Below are 21,279 nucleotides of genomic sequence, written 5' to 3' on the forward strand. Positions count from 1 at the left end.
TGTAACAGAGAGCATGTTTGTGCAGCTGATGCAGTTCCATCGTGAAAATCAAAATGACAAACACCAAAAAATGTGGAGGAAAAAAAATAATAAATAAAATGAGAAGGGTGAAAGCACAGGACAAAAATAGAAAACTAATTGAGGGAAAAATGAAAATGAACAAATAAAACCACTAATGGAATGCTTACATTTTTTCATGCATCACTTGTTCGCATTTGAAGATGCCGAGAGAGCTGCACATTAAATGATTATCATCCAATATTACCATATTTATTAAACTTCCAGACAATAATAACAAAAGGGGGACTATTAATTTGAGGACTATGAAAGGCAAAAACTGCAAAATGTTAATAAAGAAAAAGAATTCATCACGTAAGATACAATAAATTAGAAAAATAAATAAGAATCTAACAAAAATCTTGACACGGACACCAAAATAACTCTCATAAAAATAAATTGTTATGGTGGTCTTTGCTGAATGAAGGAGATTCAGCTCAGTGAACTTTTGGACCTGACTGGATCCCCACTGAAAGTTCGCTCACATGCCAACAGCCAATTAGCCCAGTGCTCTACATGTGAACATTTCCACAGCTTACTGTGTTAACCTTATTAACAAGTACTAATGTTGCCTCTACAGGTCTACGTTGTGTTGTTGCTTCTAACGTATGCATAAAAAAATAAATCTTACGCTTTAGCACCATGTACGAACCAGATGTGACAACATGTAGTTTTGTTATTTCTGTGTTACAAATATTCATATCATCACAGAAGTTGGCTACTATGATACAAGTAGGCCTGTCACGATAACAAATTTTGCTGGACGATAAATTGTCCAAGAAATTATCGCGATAAACGATAATATTGCCGTTCTGAGACCATTTTCATTTAATATAATTATAATGGCATAATAATGCAGGTACACCTTTTCAACGATCTATAAACTTTTATTTCTAAAGAATATTAAACATTGAAAACGGAAAACATTTTAAATATCCAAAAAAATGAACAAAACAACCAAAAACAATGAAAGCAATGGACTCTTAGTGTCTGTTAACAAAATAAATGTCTGTTAATAAATAAAATAGTTTTGGCGTATAAATGGCACGAGAAATAACATTCGTGGTATAGATACGCATTTTCATGTGATAGGGCTCGCTGTCGCAACTCACAACTAGCGTCTTCTCTCTCTCCCGGCAGTAGCCGCAAACACTCCCGCCGGCGCTTTCCCATACAAAGACCATGTGACTGACAAGCGCCGCGGCGCCGCCTCCCCACACAAAGACCATGCAACTGACAACAAGAGGGTTCACTCCTCCTATACGCTAAAGAACCGAGCGAGAGTGGTCATCCAGTCTCTTTGGTAGAGAGAGAGAGACGAGGAAAACAAACAAGCATGCAAATGGAATTATCGCGGCCGGAAAAATTATCGAGCTCATTTTTTTTATCGTGCGATTAATCGACTTATCGACTATCGCGACAGGCCTAGATACAAGTTTATAGTTCTGATATAAACACCGTTGTCTACGATAACGATCAAAAGAGCAAACACCTTTTGAAAGTAATAAAGATTGTATCGATTACATCGTTACGCCACAGGGTAGCGACAAGTGACTGCTAAAAAATGTGTTGCCAATGTCGTTCATTCATCCAGTAATGAAACAAGTGAAATATTTAGGATCGAGTCATTGAATTATTCATTCAAACAGTTGTTAAAATAATTCATTCAGATTAATTAAACGTTTTAAATAGACTGCGTCAATTAACATTTTGTCCGAACTCTAGTTAATTACATGTTATTTTTAGTTGTCTGTTCAGAATCGTGGGAGAATCGTGATCAATGTTTGAAAATTTGTGATTCTCAATTTAACCAGAATCATGCAGCTCTAAATGAGACTCAGTTTGAGAAACTGGCTAAACTAGGTTACTCTGAAGTCATTCTGATGCAGCTTTGAATAACCACCTCATCATCTTTGTAATAGGTCACAATCGGTCACCTTTACAAAGACAAAACCTAAAATTCCTTTCATTCCAAGAGTAGTTTGCATCAATGAGTTGAGTTTATCAATTGCTCTTTACGCAAATATGTACTGACATATTTACCACCGGTGAAACAGGCTTCGTTTCTGTGCTAAACTGGCCCAACTGTTCATGTCATTTCCAACCGAGCATTGTGTGAAACTTTTAACAGCCTAACAATTGCATTCCACTGAGAAACGACATCAAGACCCAACACATTTCCTTACCCCGCCGCACAGTTTCCACCTAGTTCACCCTGAAAGTGATAATGACAGGAAGAAGTCTGCAGCATTATCAGAACACAAGCTAACTTTTCAGAATTTTTGAATGCATTTGGTACTTAAATTTATCTTAAACAGAGACTGTGATAAGGCACAAAAGGCATTAAGGATGTGCAAATAACATAATCAACTAATAAACCTGAGAGTGCAATATAAATTGTGTATATAGCTGTAATCGAAATTATTCAACCCCATATCAGGGCTCGACATTAAGCCTTTTCATGTGTAATCTGTCATTCACTTTTTTCACATTCCCAATTTGGTTTTGTGTATGTGTTGTAAATATAATTTATTCTCAAGCAATATTCTCATCAGTGTTCAATCAGCTTTGATATATTTAAATCTGCATATTGTATCATTTGCACCTTTAAAGAGCACCCCCAATATGCAATATTTTTTTCAATGGTTTGGTGTACACAATGTAGTGTCTTTGAAAAATCTTTTAATATTTAAGACATCAAATTTGTATTGATAATAATTTGGGAGCAAATACTAATACATGCAATTAATTGCAAATAATCACCATATGTCATGCAAATTAATTTGCATATATTGCAAACAAAATCAGTTACAGCTGGAGAGATAAATTTCTGCTCAAACAGTGGCAGGGCATGTAAATCACAAACCATTTTGGACCAGATTGTAGCGTGTCCACCAGCTGGACGTATGTATGTGTGTGTTCTGCGCTGTTTCTCTGTGAACAGACTTTCCATTTAAGCTATGATATAAGCAGAGTCTAATTTTAGCTGTTGGCAGTAGTTCTGAAAGATGTTAACACTAAACATGTGTGCTCACAAAGCCCGGACAAAGAACTGAAAAAAAAAAAAACAGAGACTCGCCTGACATCAAGTTCCTAAGGACAGACCGCAAGAGATAGCTAGTAGTGAGAGCTAAACGACACAGTTTGAAGTGGAGGGGGGAAAATATGGTGAGTGAATGAGAAAGGTTAGTTTTGGCTTCTGTAAAGATACCCGGAGCTTATCAGTTACATAACCGTGCTGTTTGCCTCAATACAATCAGTCTGGCTGCAGCAGCCTAACGTCACAACGCAAACTCTGACTCCCGGTTAACCAATCACAAGCACCCTGACACCTTAAGGACACATCAGATCTCTTTTTACCTTAGGTCTTCAAGGGGAATGTGTGGACATTTCCATATACCTTGTAGAAAAATCTCTTGACACATGTCCAGGACATTGAATAGGACTACTGATATTTGTAACATTTGAACATGTTATTTTTTGTGTATTATGGATGAGGTACTGCCAGTGCCTATCCAGTGTCAAGGACACCAAATGCAGCTATTCATGACGTGTGCTATTATAAACAAGTCATTCAACTATACTTGTGGAGAACAGCACTTGCATGTCTGGGTTAGAAGGTTATTAACTATTTTTCAGGATAAAACACTAGAACTAATGCTGCTGCTACTATAGTCAATGTAAAATGGTACAGGTTTAAATATTTCATGCTGTCATAACTGTAGGGCTAATAGTTTATTCCCTCTATTAACTGTGTATGTTAATATTATGTAGATCTATTGTTTACATCAAATTCATGCTTTATTCATCAGTCCAGTCCATTCAATGGCTTGCAGCCATACAAGTCTGCGATTAGCTTTAAAGGGCATCTTTGACAATGGTATTTTATAAAAAAAATGAAGATCATAATCCCCATTACACAACCCAAAATTCATAATCCCCATTATACACCTTAAAAGCATACAATTTGGCCCCACCACTTTTGGAGTAGTGGTGCAACCCTTGAATTAAATTATTAATTGCAATTATTTGTATGACAATTAATAACTGACAAAACTCATAAAATCGTGACAGCTCCACAGAAGACCTTTTCAAACTAGTCACAGAAGTAAAAAAAACAAAAAGTCAAGCAGAACAGATATTTCGATTCCTCGAAGGTCATTCCAAGTCTGTCTGAGGTAGCTCATTAACATCCATGTCAACAATACTGTGTCTGGCTTTCTATATAATGAATGTCCGATGAAATGCTCCAAAAAGCCATTGTGTCTCAATAGCCTAGGGGAAAAAACGTCAACATTCAAGATGCAGGAAATGCCAGAGATGATCCGACTGGGTCTGAGACAGAGGTTAAGGCAGTGGCTTACTCTTTGCAGGCGTTGGAGACGTGGGCAGGTACAGTGTATTTGCAGTCCATGATCATAGTGAGGGTCTCGCTGTCGTTGGCCTCCTGGAAGGGGGGCTGACCACACACTAGCATGAAGAGGATGACCCCTAGACTCCAGATATCTACAGGGAAGAGGGTGAAAATGTCATCAGGCAGAATGAAACAAACCAAATTTAATGCATAACACATTTTTTTTTTTTTTGTGGTTGACACCTTAAACTGGTTCACGGTAAGCGTGACTGAGTGCATGAGTGCATGTCAAGGTCTACACACAGTCAATGACAAGCAAGAATTTGGCAAAGAGTAACATCTGGCACATTATTTGCATTTATGTTCAGAATTGATTTATGCTTCTCAAGAAATCAGCAGCTGTGTTTCTGGTTTTGGTGCGGACCTATTTTCAACCAACCATAACTTTCGGTTACTTTGATTAGTGTGAAATAGGGCTGCAGCTATCGATTCTTTTTGTAGTCGATTAATCTAGCACTTAATCGATCGATTAATTGGATATTTTTTTGTGTATTTTTAAACAACCAAATCAAATAATGCATAACGAAAATGATGTGGCTGTAAAATGATCAAGCATTTGGCTTTTATTTCTCAAAAAAACAAACAAAAAAAACAGGTATTTATTCCAACTCCAACATTTGGCTCCAAAACTAAGCCTATTTATTGCAATTTTTACCCATCTAGTGTTTATAAGTGCCAGTGCCAACAATTATATAACAATACAGTTAAGTCAACTTACTATAAAACATGTATAACATGTAAAACTATGAATACAAACTTAAAAAGTAAAGGCCATTTGGGCTTAGTTTTGTCTTCTTAATACAACATTACAAAAAAAGGATTGCACCTTCTGCAAATTACCCACCTGAGAACAAAAATAAATGAATATAAAATATCAAGCCAAACAGGTACACAATGTATACAATTCATAAAAAAATAAATGTAAATAAAACAATTATAAATAAGAATCAGACTTTTTCAGCTGTAATCTCAAAACAAACATCAAAATGTACTTTTATAAACTTTTATAAACCCAGACAATATAATCACAATGAACACATCCAAAATAAAATCTTTAACATACATATAACAACTGCAAAGCGTCTAATTTGTAAACAAAATGATTCACGCACTAAATCCAATTGCTGTGAGGTTCGGAATGTGACGTCTGTTTTGAGAGTTTAAAAATATGCAAATTGTGCTGGAGTTTATGCTGGATTTAATGCGTAAATCATTTTGTTTACAAATTAGACGCTTTGCAGTTGTTATATAAATGTTAAATATTTCATTTTGGATGTGTTCATTGTGATTATATTGGCTGGGTTTATAAAAGTTTCTAAAATTGAAAGGATATCTTTGCTTGGTGCATTTGGAAACAAAGCTTGTCTATTTCCAAATGTAATCATGTGCATCGCTGATGATTATACTGTCCTTGTGTAAAAAAAAAAACAAAAAAACTTAGATTAAACACACTCGCAACAGACACACCCCAAGGCGGAGACGTTACAGCGTTGCCAGCGCCACTGAGCGGAGTTTTGCTGCTGTAGTGGACACGTACCGTTACTCTCCGCCATCGTGCCAATTAAATTCCAAATGTATCACGCGCTATGGTGTGCTTCCTGAACAATGAACAACGGTGTGTGTGAAACAATCAGATCCCTGCGCGTATAGTGCGCGTCATAGGAATTTAACGAGGCTTCGAGGCAGAGTTTTTGCCTCAAGGAATTTTTGTAATCGAGTTAATCGAGTAACTCGATGAATCTTTTCAGCCCTAGTGTGAAAGCTGTCATTGAAACATAATTGCATACAAAAAAACTGTATGATTCAATCTGGAAAAAAAGCATACTGAAGGAAATGGGGACAAACTGATTTTGGTTTCAAACACCAATGTACAAAATTTTAAAGAAATAGTTCACCGCAAAGTGAAAAACTATCATCACGACTAGGGCTGTGCAATTAATCGAAATCGTAATAAAATCGCGATTTGAGCATGCACGATTTCTAAATCGCTTCATAGCACGTTTTTTTCCGCGCTCCCGGCTCCAACCTCCCAGTATGCTATCTGAACCAATCAGAATGCAGCGCGCCTAAATTGAGCGCGTGAACAGAACAGACTGGGCATAACGACAGATATTCTACAGAAACAGGGAAGATAAGTTCAGGACAGGATAAGGACTTAGTGCCCCCCCCAAAAAATCAACATCTGTGGTGTGGGATTATTTTGGATACAAGAGAGATTATTTATCACAGAGTCAGGTAATTTGCAAGACCTGTCAATCTGTCATTGCGGCAAAACAGGGTAGAGTTCTTAACAGGTCGGGTCGGCCCGACAAACCCGACGGGACCCGCGGGTTCGGCCCGGGTTCGGGTCGAAAATATAAGCAAATGACTCGGGTCAGGTCGGACCTCGGGCTTAATATTTTCCGCTCAGTGAAAAACAAAACAAAAAAAAAAAACATTTATTAATCATCGCTGCTGTTCACCGTAAAGAAAGTCTGGCTGCTGCGTGCAACGTGCATCATGGAGAGGGGCGGGGGCAGACCTGAGGCCGCTGCGTGCACGCCTTTAGCCTGGAGAAGAAGATGGAGTTGGTGAAAAGTAAACTTGCCGCAGGTGAATTCACCGTCGCTCCTACAGGAGTGGGAAAATCAGAGGTCTGGAAAAGTTGTTTGTATTGTTAAAGGCATGAACATTAAAGGTTGATTTGAATTCCTGTCTGCTGGTCATGAGAATACGTGTATGAGAGAAAAAAAAAAAAAGTTATCGTCGGGCCGCGGGCCGGGTTCGGGCAGATAATTCATGATGATGTGTCGGGTTACATCGGGTCCGGGCTTTAAAAGCCACGGGCCGGGTCGGGTCGGGTTGTAATTTTCAGGCCCGTTGAGAACTCTAAAACAGGGTAACACAACAAATCTTTTTCAACACCTGAGGCAGCACCACACAGAGCTTTATGACCAATGCATGGCAAAAAAATCCCTGGACACAAACCAAAGTACATCCCAAACACATTCGGAACAAAAATCGATAATACAGGCATTTGCAACTGCACACCATACGACAGAAGTTCAAAAGGCATAAAGAAATAACCGACGCTGTCACGTATCATTTATGCAAAGATATGGTGCCCGCAAATATCGTCAGTAAAGCCGGCTTCCAAAAAATTATACAGACCCTTGATAAGAGATATCAACTGCCATCGCAAAGTTATTTTTCAAGAGTTGCCATCCCTGAGATTTATTCCAAATGCAAGGCCAGTGTTGAATCGGAGTTAAAACAAGTGAAATACTACGCAACTACTTCAGATATGTGGTCAAGCAGAACATCGGAGCCTTACTTAAGTTTAACGGTGCACTTTATTAATGACGATTTTGAAATGAAAAGCCGATGCTTGCAAAAGTCATTTTTCTTAGCAGAAAACCTTTAAACATTTAAAGCAGCTAGATTCTGCCACTGGTCTAATTGTAGTTATTTTGGAGACTTTAGTCTGGGTTGTTTTTTTGTTGTTGTTGTTTTGTTGGTTTAATTACCCACGTTATATATATATAACGTTATATATGTAACATATATAACGTTATATATACAGTATATATGAAAAAGAGCGTTTTGAAGAAAAGGGAAACAAACTGAATTCGGTTTCAGAGCCAATCAAATGTACCATGTGTGAACACAATGTTTAATTAGTTCACACCTAAATAAATTTTGTCATAATTGTCACTCTGATTTAAATCTCAAACTGTTCTTTCTTATGTATTATGCTAAAGAAGAAAGATTTAAATAAATGGACAGTTTATTTTTGCGTGAACAAGAACCAGAAAAAAACTAGGACTGGAATACAGAGTTTTAGACTGACTACAATAGTTGCAAAAAATGAACATTTGTGACAATAAATTAAAATTGAATCGCCACTGGTTACAGTTGGGAAAACTCTGTGGGTGTATGCATGTAATTTTGTCAAATATCATCTTGTGAGGTGGTGTAAGTTGGAATGACTAGCCTGGCACAGGAATTTTCCCTGAGTTCCCTGAGTAAAACTCTGTAGCTTTAAAGGTGTGTGATTATATTCATTGATTCAAATTTGTCTGTAATCGTGCAGCATCTAATGTGCACTTTGGTGGTGAGCAGCCGAAAAGAACACAGTTTGGAAGAAGTGGTTGAGCCCATTAGCAGACATTAAATCAATTTAGCAGTGTGGGTGGGCCACAGAATAAGAAAAATTGTTTTGTCGCAGCCAAAATCTACCACACGAGCCCAGGCTGTCAAAACACATGGGAAGTAATTAACAAATGCTACGGAATGTTCAATAACTAAACAGCATAAAACAAAACCACTGAATGAGCAGTTGCAGTGACATTCACAACTTAATCTCAAATCAGAAATTCCGAGTGCAGCTGTAACTTTAATGAAAAAGAAGTTTAAGCAAAACTTCCATTAGCCCTTCACTCTCAGAGGATGTCGGCACAACTGTGGCAGTGGCACTGCAGTTCGCATTGGCAAGAAGCACCACTTTAACAGCCCCATTTATGAAATTGACAACACAGTCAAGAAAATGGAAGAGGCATGATTTCTTGCTCGAGGTTGCACAGATGGCAGGGGTGCATTACTAGGAGGTAATGGGAGATGTTTTATCTGATAATGGCCCCGCGGAGAGCTCCAATCTGCTGTGGAGTGTGCAGAAGTACACCTGAGGCTCAGAGCAGACGTGGTTATGTGGCTCCGGACCGTTTCTGTCCCTGCTGGGACTGTTCGGCTGTAATGACCTGTACACCCACAGGCCACAGGTTTTGCTCTGACCACTGACAGACAGATGGATCAGAAACAAATCTGGCCCAGCAAGAGGTATTTTGTATAGCCAGAAATCCTGAAGTATGTCAAACTCTACCATTCACATGAGGGCAAACACACAGCATGCTCTACATATGAGCAAAGAGGTTAAAGTCCCCCTGTAGTATTTTTATTTTCCCTTTAAACTCATCTTTGATCACTAAAATGATATATTTAAATGCTTTTTTTAAATAAAAAATCCTTCATGCCTTAAAATAGCTTGAATGTAACTTGTACACCCTTGCTTCATTATATATGCGGTTCTATGAATATGCAAAATAAGCCCCGCCTCCACTCACTCACACCAGCTCAGAGATCCATTCATTGACGATCACACGTTGACCTGATTGGTTACAAGGTAGTTTTGTGATGTCAAAAACGCCAGCAAATTCAAACCACGTCTTTGGTTCACTGCAGTTTTAGAGAGAAAATATTAAACAATGGTGTTGGCCTATGAATTAATATTAAAAACACCACATAGACAGTGTTAAAACATTAAAAGCTTGATTTTCACCACAGGGGGACTTTAAATTATCCAGTGTGATTGTATGAGCGTTGCCATTTCTGATTCTTACATTTGAATTAAACAGGTAATTTGTGGTGGCACTAGAAAGTATTAAAATAGTTATTGTTATAGTTCTCATCCTTGGTGTCAGTGGACCTTTAAACACAGGTCACACCGACTAATGTGTCTATTTTTCCCCATGTACCGGATCTATTAATTCTTTCAAATATCCATTAAAAATGCAATTCATAAACATAATGGTTTGAATGTGCCTCTATGATTTTTATTTATTTATTCTGAATTAAACTTTATCATGCAAAAAGAAATGTGTAATATTTTGTTATTAAAATATATCTCCTTGAGAGGAGCAACATGAGGCTAAGTAATTAAATGACAGAATTAATTAATGCTTTTAATAGCCTAATTATTAAATTTTATTGTTAATGAGAATTAAATAAACAGATTTAAATGTCAATTAATTTGTAACTTGTAATGTGATGTATCAATGGTATTAATGTTATGTTTGTTTAACAACATTAATTAAAGTTTTAAATATGTATATTTATTTGTCTTTTTTTATTAATACGCAGATTTAATTTTTTTTTGTTTATTTTTTAAGTGGCACTCCATATGTTATGAAACAATAACCCAAAATATCAGGCTGCGCGTTTAAAGATCTGCAGAAAGGGGCAAAGTAGAAATAATTTGATCATTGTTTCAACACTTGACGCTTAACGCTTGACACGTATACTGTGAAGACACCTTTATTCACTTGATGGCTTCTATTATAACACAGGATACTATTATTCAGCACACTATTATAACAATCATAATCAGGTTATTGATAGATCATGCCTTTGCCAATTCTTTAGAGAAAATAAATTGCAACAAAAGGCGCACACAAACAAAGACACTGAGGCTCTCATCGAGATACTGGAATCATAACAATACGAAGTCATTCAGAGACAAAATCTGATATTCACAGCTCTTTGGCCCATCAAAAAGATCAATCAAAGCAAAATAAATCAAACAACTCGTTTCACCGTCTGTGTATTTCAAATATGAATGCATTTGGCGACAGGACAAGGCCTCTAACACACTCTCCCCAGCTCTAGACAAAGACTAATGGGTTGTGGCCAAACAAAGGGCTGCTTTAGTGTACGAGTCGATCTGTGGTGCTCTGTCTGTCAGCTGTGGATGAACTTCAAATGTAGTTCCCTTATAAAGAAACAATGGCACAGTCTGTGAAGTCTGCCGTAGAACTGTAGCAAGTCTTTAACAGATGCCAACACCACTGCGTCCCGTGATGTCTAGAGTGCTTTTCTTTGTGTCAAGCCGTCAGATGCAGCTCTATTCACGGTTCGTTGTCACAGTGCACATATATTTTTAAGTATCTGAGAGCATGTTTTGCTTATTTCGACTCTGATAGGTGGAATTTTCTGTACAGCATCATGGGTTATATAGTTTTACACCACGGATTCTGCTGATAAACACGATTATTTTAAAGGTCCCGTATTATGCCCCTTTTCACAAGATGTAAAATAAGTCTCTGATGTCCCCAGAGTGTGTATGTGAAGTTTCAGCTCAAAATACCCAACAGATCATTTTTTACAGCATGTTTAAATTGTCATTTTTTGGGGCTCAGAAAAACGCGCTGTTTTAGTGTGTGCCCTTTAAATGCAAATGAGCTGCTGCTGGACGACCCAGGGGGCGGAGCTTCATGAGCTCGTGCTCAGTCTCTCATGACAATTTCATCTCACGGAATAATGATAATATCAGAAACTCTCAGTAACGGTGTTCATTTCGAGTCGGACAATAATGCCTACAGAGTCAGAGTGCTGTATAGAGATGAAACAGGTATGGTTTAGTAGTTTAATTACGGTTATTATAACGTATTTGTCATCTGCTTGTATGTATCCATTATTTATTAATAGCCTACAAGTCTGCTGTCTGAATGATGATCAAACATATACTGATGAGTTTAATAAAGTTTATTGTACATCACACAAAAGATGAAGCGTCAGTTTTACTTCAGAAAATCACCGTAAGAGCTGAGTAAACACAGCAAGTTATTAGAAGTGCGCAAGTAGGCCTACATAAACGAATTTCGGTAGAGTTGAGGGAGCATTCCTGTGGGCGGAGGTTAGTCAAAAAACGGTTTTAATGACGTCATTAAAGAAGGAAGTAGAGGGATGTAGTCCAAACGGGCCGTTCGATGTAGTCAACTTCTGTTAAATAAAATATCTCGCTTGGCATTGAACTTTGAGCTTTATAATTTTACAGATATTATTTATACTCTAACAACAACATTACACACTAACTAAAGTTTGAAACATGGGATCACGAAGAACGGGACCTTTAAAAGTAACTTGAAATAATGCAGGCTGACGGCTTAAACGGAAGCAAATACCATCGATTAACAACATCATTGCTCACAGTAGGGCTGTCTTTAAATGTTATAAGTTATTGTTAAAAACCAATTTCCCTATGGAGAGAAACTGAATGGAGGTGTTAGTGCAGTCAAGTCAATAATATTACAGAATATTAAGTGTCCCCAACTAAGAAAGCCAAAAGAAAACAGTGGCAGAGATCTCCAGAAATCTCGCAAGAACTCCATCGGTGACAGAATGAAGAAAAACAAACCGGGGAGAAACCAGGCTCAGTCGGGGTCCAGTTCTCCTCTGGCCAGACGAACCAACATGGAGTTATTTCCGGGCTGCATCACAATTCAGATTGTGGATTAATATCCTTCTGAATATTTCAACCAGTTCCTTCTGCTTGAAACTTGGGATACATTATGCCAGCATTTGGTGGCTCTACCAAGTCATTATGCAAAACCTGGGTTATTTTAACCTCAGGGCAGGACAATACTCAAGCCTGGAGGCATCTTAAGACTATTACACAACCTTGGCATTAGAAACGCCTGCACTAAACATAAAATATTTACAGGATAATGTAATCCAAGTATAATTCGACAGCATGAAGAGCACATACACACGCCAGCTCTAAATCTCAAATGATTTGTTTAAGCCTCTCAATGCTCTGCTGAACACCTAAAATAACATGAATTAATCAAGTCAAGTAGATTCAAAAATCTAAAATAAAAGTTGCATTTAAACATGACAAACACTTAATGTCACTCCAGTAATCAATCACACTAGCATTTCTTACAAAATGTATAAAACACTTCTATCCTGAATCTGTGTGAAAGCACAAGTCCGTATCGCTCATGTCTCCCACAGTCTTCGGATGCTGCTCTCCCGACTGCTCCATACATGCATAATGTGAGTGAAAAATCAGCATGTTAGACCTCTGGGGTTTGCCGTAAACTAGAGCTCTCTACAATTCAGATGAAAAAAAGCTCACACGGAAAACTGCAGTGGTTAATTGTTCTTAAGACTAGTCATGTGCACTAACATTAGTGTCAATTTTGATTTCATGCCGACTTTAAAACAGAAGATCCAGTTCAGTATGAGATCCCACTATGGGAGCTTTTAGGAATGACAGTCATGCTCTCTTGTTGAATGCAACAGGTGAGCTGTTATTACATAACACAGGTGCAACAGTCTAAATGCAGATGGTGCGACTTTAGGTCATTTATATATATATATATATATATATATATATATATATATATGTATATGCTACAGTACAATCTTGATAATAGTTTCATATACAGTAAAAAAAAACTGTATGGTTTAAAATTGCATTCTGTAATTTTGCTGCAAAATAATGTCAAATGTATGGTTCTTGCACCTAAAAAAATGTATATATTGCAAAATATATATAAATATATGAATGACATTGAATGACACATCACGTGATCATATTTTTATACAAATAATTTCGTTTTTTTGTAATTATTTATATCAGGCATGTACATTGTGGTGTTTTGTGTTACATTTTGTCATTTAGTTAAAGGCACTATCTATCTACACTATCTTTTTTTGTTCAAAATTAACACAATGAGTAAATACATCAGGGAAATAACGTGTCTATTAACGAGTATAGCGACAGTAATGTCTTCAGCTAGTCAGCTTGAGATCCTTTCCAACCAAACTGGTTATATCTCTTAAGCCTAGTATAGTGAATGTTTTATGAGAAGTAGGATAACCATATTCATCCGCAGTCACGCAGAGCCAAACCACCACCAGAACAATGTTCTTCTGCAGAATGCATGCAGTTTCGTTACAACCGCTAGAGGGTCAGAAGTTACATAGTTTGCCTTTAATGTTCACTGCATTATTTCTGTGTCGTGTGTTACCCTTTTGGCGTTTTGACTTTTGTGAATAATTAGTAAATTATTACCTTGTTTTATGCACCGGCCACTTACGATGGACTCTGATTCATCATGTGGCTTTGTGTTTAACATTGTTACCATATTTATGGAAACCACTGCTGCCATTTTTTTACCGTAAATTTAATAGGATATTTTCACAGCGTATGGCTGAAGTCCCACTTAGATAGAGTCTGTGGCATTGTTTTGCAGGTTTTATTATCCGCCATTCGAAAACCATAGAAAAGTAATGGCAAGACATAATGAATCACACAATTAGAGTCCTATCATACATTTTCATAATAAAATACAGTGTGGTTCGAGTTACTAACTGACGTTTTGTTCAATTCTCTGACCCCATGAGTAATAGTAATACATAATCTGCAGAAATGCGTTACAGAAAGCATGACAGTTTCAAACACACTGGTGCTTTTACTATTGCATAAGACTCGATGGCCAATTGGCTTTCAGAAAGTCGAATTCATCAAGCTAAACAAAAATGGTCCAACTCTGTTTCCCAAAAAGTGATAAAAAAGTACCTTCAACAAACATTTGGTTAAATGTTAGTTACCCTATGCTTATATAACAAGTCACAACTAACTTTTTGCGACATATACAATAGCTCAGGGTGTTTAAACACTTACACATGTAAAAACAAATGAAAGTAATTTCATTAAATAGCAAATTATGAAAGCATTTGGTATTTCATTTTAAGAACCTTTTAGAACGCTGACAAGGTTGCCACATGTGGCGTATTAACTGAAACAAACAAGACCTTTGTTTTGCTGAATCTGTAACACCCACACCAAACCCATCCAATGGTCTCATAACATTGTGCGACTGCTGACCTGAACCCAAGGGGACCAAAACAATAAGGACTATTTAAGTTTCAGATCAGGTTTTTTGTATGTCTGTGGCATCTGTGTGCTTCAACTGATGCTCCAGCAGGAACTGAAAGCGACAGATTTGTAGCACATCCTTGTTTGAGGGCAATAGGATCATGAGGAAGAGGAAAGCTTTGCCTTCATTTGTCCCATCACCTCTGACCACTGTACACACTCCTCCTGTGTGTTTACACAAAATAAAGAGTCCTAATGAATCAAAGGTCAGCTATTGAAAAGAATCACTGTCTAAGGAGAAAGGTGTGTGTGTGTGACTGCACAAGGAAGTTGCATGCAAAAACATGCACACAAAAAATATAAAGTGCCCAATCACTGCACATAGACACCTGTGACAACAGAGAATACCAACTGGGGAAGGGCGGACGATTTTATTTTTAGACATTAATAATGTTCTCAGCTCACACAACTAGACACCAGCTGATGTTGCTTGATATTAACCGAATCCTCAGTCTTTAAAAAAAAACACAGATGAACCAAAACATTTAATCCGTTAAAAGCACCAGGGAATGCAATCTTGATAAGAGCAGAGAAGGAAAAAAATAACTGGCATCCAAAGAACACTGCTGACTTTATTCACCAAGGCAATGTTATCTAGGTGGCTAATACAATATATAAGCAGTTGTTCAAATTGTGAGAACGATCTCATACATTTTGGAAGAATTGATCAGTTGAATGAGTTTAAAATCACAAAATAATTCTAAACTAAGAAAATACCATTATTTTTATTTATTTTTCAAATAAAGTGTGTTCATGAATAGATGTTGGTTTATGGCAATTTCTAGCTAGTGTTCCAACTTAATAAATTAATTGATGTAAGTTTTTTAAAAGTTTTAAAGAAAAATATACAGATTTTTTTTTACACATAAAAATGTCAAATAATGGTTATTTTTTTCATTTATAAAATATTCTTATTTTTAATATTCTTATTCGTTAAAATAAAAATAAAATTGTTTCTATTACTTTTTTATTAATATATAGCCAGTACTACACACACACACACACACACATATATATATACATATAAAATATTATTATAAAATAGTGTTCCAAATTAAAAAGTTATTTACAAATTAAAAAAAAATACAAATTGTTACAAGTTAGACTTTTTTCACTAATAAAAATATGTATTTTTTACTGACACATACTATTTATTAAATAATAATAATAGTAAAGTAAAATATCGGTTACATTTTTAAAATTTATTACGCATTAATATTATGTAATTAGTTTATTTACGGTGTGAGTAAATATTGTCTGGGCAAGCACAAACTGAACTACTTGTCTGACTGGGCCTAGGAACAAAACAAATGATTGTTGAGCGCTATAAAAGAGTGGAACGCATCAGTGGCCCGGCACCTGGAGTCTTGTTCTTGTGTGCTTGTGTCAGGTCTGATGAGTGATCTGAACGGGGGGCACACGTCTCCTGAAAACCTCACGTGTCCCGGACACACCTGGATCAACAGCGGCAGCAGGGGTTACCATAGCAACCAGCGGCCCTCTGGGTGGATTTCACACTGCACACTAGTATCAGGCAAAAATCACCAAAAGACGCCACTCTAAACATAGTTCCTCCATTTCCTTTAATAGACTGCACCATCCATCTTACGGTACATTCATGTTCTGCTCCCTCCCTTTCCAACCCAGAGAAGAGAGAGACGCAGGAGGAGGGTAGAGGTCCCCTGGTTGTGGTGGGACCCGTGTAAGCGTGCAGGCAGCATATGTGCCTCGCTGGTGCTTTAATTAGTGATTGGGGATTAGTCACTTGGCAACTTTCTCTGGTGAGCTCACCGCACCAGTAACTATCTTCAGAGCGGCTCAGAGAAGAGCAGTGTGGGGCTCCGACAGAAAGAAAGCATCATTTCCTCTAACACATGCATAGAGTCCTTCACTGTAAACTAGCCTATCCCGATACTGATGTAGGCCAACACCTCGCCAGTCAGAGGAGTCCTGGAGACTTCGGTCTGTGCTAAAGGTTGGTTAAAACAGGGATCTTTCCTTCTTTCTATTTTTATACACACACTACTGTTCAAAAGTTTGGGGTCATTTAAGTTTCTTATGCTCAAAAATGCAAAAAAGGTCTGCACTCTAAAAAATAGTTTATTATAAACAGGAGATAACGTTAACAAACGTTTCGGCTCTTTGTCTTCGTCAGTGCAGACCTTTTTTGCATTTTTGGATAGATACATAGCACTTGCACTTTTCTCAAAGCGCGCACACACTAAAAGCCTGTCAAACAGCGTGTGAATACTAAACTTAGTTGTCTCTCGAGTCTTTCTGAACCAAACACACACTTGGCTCTCTATGAGCTGTCAGCTGGCCTCGGGTTTTTCTGACAAAATTGTGGGAAATCTCCCTTTTTTTGCTTTCTTTTTTTTTCAAATGTTGAAGTTTCTTATGTTCACCAAGACTCCATTTATTTGATCAAAAATACAGTAAAACAGTAATATTGTAAAATATTATTACAATTTAAAATAACTTTTTTAATGTAATTTATTCCTGTGATGATCAAAGCTGAATTTTCTGCAACCATTACTCCAGTGTCACACGATCCTTCAAAATTCATTCTGTTACGAGCATTTATTTTTTAGAATTGTCAGGATGGTTTTCGTTGGAAATTGCGCACATGAGTCACTTTAGGGGTGTGTGACATCACGATTTTTTATCGTGGACGAAATATAAAGAAATATCGTAGTATCGTGCTACAGTGTATTCTATCAGTTGCAGTTCTGGCGCCTCCGTCCCAACATACTGTAGAGGTAGAGTTACACTCACGGGAAACTGCAATGCACAAACGTTCATTATTTGCATGTGCTTTTAAAGCCTTGCCGGTTAAACATGTCATTCGCTTGTTGACGCGTGGTTCTAACATGCACTTTTCTCAAAGCGCACACACTAAAAGCCTGTCAAACAGCGTGTGAATACTAAACTTAGTTGTCTCTCGAGTCTTTTTGAACCAAACACACATTTGGCTCTATGAGCTGTCAGCTGGCCTCGGGTTTTTCTGACAAAATTGTGGGAAATCATTTTTATTTTTTCTGAACATTTTTGAATGACACTTTGCAGGGTCTAGGCTACCATCAACAGCCACAGCCAAAGGAATTACCCAATGAACTGTCTATCCAACCTTCACTTTTGCCAGTTTCATTCTATTGGTTAGAGATGTCTTGACCAACTTAATCCATAATAATAGCAGTGAAATTGTCATTCTCTAGATATTGATTCCAATGCTAACAAAAACGAAAGCACTACTAAACACAAATACTTTAAATAGTTTAATATTACTATAAACAAGTTAAAACAATGGCACATTGCCTTAAAGTATTGCTCAAGTAAACAATGTGTTACAAGGTTTTTCAAATCATTATTCGAGCAAACAGTCAGTAATGAAGAAATAAATGAAATGCAGTGTATGTTAGTTTTTTTCTTTTGCCAATATTGTTGCTTTATTAATATTAATGATATAATAGACAGTGGCAGGTCTATTAGCCTAATGTACTGCCAAGGCTTAATGCATTGATCCATTTGACTGTTTATATTAATATCTCACCAAGATAGGAATTTGCATTAGACTGTTCACACGCATACCATAAGCCACGCACATTCACCATTGAGCACGTACTGATTGTTCGAACAGAGTCGCCTGTCTGTCAGACAACAGTACAAATGTCAGTACATTGAGCTTTATATACTGTAGAAAGACTGTACTGTGGTTTTATTTTGATGATCGCGTTATTTTACATATACACTTGTGGTCAGAATTGATGGCACCCCTGGTAAATATGATCAAAAATGGCTGTAAAAAAATAAATCAGCATTGTTTATCCTTTTGATCTTTCATTAAAAAAAACTGCAAAAATCTAACCTTTAAGATTTTACCGCAGGTCATGTGGCAAGAACCAACCAATCAGCTTCACCCTTTTCGGACCAACATTGAAAGCTCAGTCAACATGAAGGATGGGGGTGCACCCAAACACTACGGGTGTTAAATAAATCTTGTAGTAGAGCTACAGCAAGCGCTTTTTGGTGGTGGAAATCCATTAGCTACTTGGCTAAAACTTCTTTGTTGTTGTGGAGAGTTGCCTAGCAACACAACGGTTGCATAGCAACGACAGACGCCACGGGAAAATCGGACCGAATTTTACTATTAATAATAAGAGATAAGCTAAAGTGCATTGTAAATGTCAGTAATTTATCTTTTTTGACTCATTCTTTTTAACAAAATGATTTAAAGGCTGAAATATGTGAGGATTATCTTTTTATAAAACCTTTTTTTGTCAAAACTTTATTTGAACTTGTACATGTTAGTAGATAACATGTTGCAAGACCCTCCTTTAAAATGGTCATCATTTTTAATGTTATTAATTTAATGTTTATGTAAACAAAAAGTGTATATTGATGCTAATTTTATTTGTCATTTGCTGGTTTTCGACATAAAACTTGGTGAGATGATTTCATTGTGTAGTATTAGTACTTTTTTAACAGGACTCTGTGATAACCGTGATCATTTTGGTCATGAAATAATAATAAATGAAATTTTCATGCCGTTTCATCTCTAGTTATGATCAACTACGTTCAACTAAAATCAACTATGTGTTTTTACAGTATAATATGCAAAGTATTTTTTTTTATCTCTGATTCTGTTCTTTTCTCTGACATTTAAGGGTGACATAGGCCTTCAAAAACTCTTTTAGGTCTAAAACAGTTTGAATAGTTGTTAATTTGAGAGTTATGAGACATTATTTAAGAGATTTAAGTATTGTATTACATGAGTAGCTCTCGGCCACTTTCATTTTTAAAAAGTAGCTCTGAAATGAAAAAAGGTTGGAGACCGCTGTTCTATATTTTAGCTGCTGTCCAGCCGAAATTACCTCCATTTGCATCATTGAATCATTTCGCTGTTATCTCTGTAAAGCTGCTTTGAAACAATCTGTTTTGTATAAAGCGCTATATAAATAAAGGTGACCTGACATGAATTTTGTCTTATTCTATTAAAAACTATTTTGAAGCAGTTGAGTGAGGATCTAAGTGGTGTGAGTTCAGATCAGTTCTTGTTTTTACTGTTAAAGACCTGTGAAATGTTTTATGGAGGAGGCTAATGTTGTATAATACTCCTAGGCTAACTGTTAGAATGAATTTTATTAATATATGTATATGCACATTGTCCAATATACGTCGTTAAAAACGGTAACATAAACCATGAGTACTCGAGTAACAGGTATTGTTTTGACAAGTAGCCAATTAGGAGAAATGAATGACTCTATAATGACTTTATAAAGTGAAGACAATGCAGTGTTGTTTTACATTTATTAGCCTATTCATTTTTTGAATCTGAATATTACTGTTAGACCTGTTAATAAAAAAAACGTCTTATTTAATTTGCATCTTTGTTCTTTTGTATTTATTTGTGCTATTGCTTTTGATTTGTTTATTTGTTCTTATTTAATTCCCGTTTACTTTACTTAGCCAATATCATATTTGAGATTTTGAAAAAAGTAAAAATTTTAACCATAGAAACAAATCCTTAGCATTGAGCCCTAAAAGCATTAACAAATAATGCAATGACTATAGTGTGTGTGCCATTTCATGATGCTCTGGTGAGAGTTAACGTCAAATAAAGTCATTTATAGCAGGCGTGAGACGCTCTAGGAGGTGAGCCTGAGGGACTCTGCTGGAAGTGTGGAAGAAAGCGGAGAACATTTACACACAAGCTGCACTTCAGCCACCAGCCTTTATTTATGTGTGTGTGTGTCCCGCAGTGTGTACGTGTTTGCCTTTGGTGATGGTTTCAGAGGACTGAATGGACAGGGTTCTAGATGAATGAGGCTACATGCACACAAGGCCACTGGAAAGTTTTAAGATGTGACTTTTTGAATGTGCAAAATGGAGACATTTGCATTATCTGTCTGGACGAGGAGTACATTTGTACTGATGCACATTTTTTAAATGCGTCGCAGGAATTTGCAGTCTAGTCGGTCCGTTTAGTCCTTTTGATAAATCTTGATTTTGAAAGCAGAATAATGCAGGAATGTTACGTTCAAAACAAAACAAAATTCTACTGTTACAGTGCCAATAAACCAACCAACCAGAGTCAAGATTGAATTTTACAGACATCAGTGTTCATGGTCCTGGAATTCGGCTTGTTTCCGGTGTTTAGATTATCATACAACAAATCGAACAAACGTCAACACTCCAGAGCCTAAGAAAAACATGGAAAATTTCAGCTTTGCTATAAATAATAAATATTTAAGATTAAGAGGTCATAATGTTGGTGTAAAGAAGCTTCTAGTTTGCCATAACATGATGAAGACATTTATTTAATTAACAA

General features: G+C 36.7%; 1 protein-coding gene across 1 annotated transcript in view; it reads right to left on the reverse strand.

The window, feature by feature from the left end:
* snrka (SNF related kinase a) overlaps positions 1 to 21,279 on the reverse strand; it is a 54,915-nt gene that overhangs the window by 15,541 nt on the left and 18,095 nt on the right. The window contains exon 3 of the mRNA XM_081389368.1: positions 4,422 to 4,563. Within this exon, the coding sequence (XP_081245494.1) occupies positions 4,422 to 4,563 (142 nt within the window). The remainder of the gene's footprint in view (positions 1 to 4,421; positions 4,564 to 21,279) is intronic.

The sequence above is a fragment of the Scardinius erythrophthalmus genome, assembly GCF_964197995.2.
Source record: "Scardinius erythrophthalmus genome assembly, chromosome: 16".
Lineage (NCBI taxonomy): Eukaryota > Metazoa > Chordata > Actinopteri > Cypriniformes > Leuciscidae > Scardinius > Scardinius erythrophthalmus.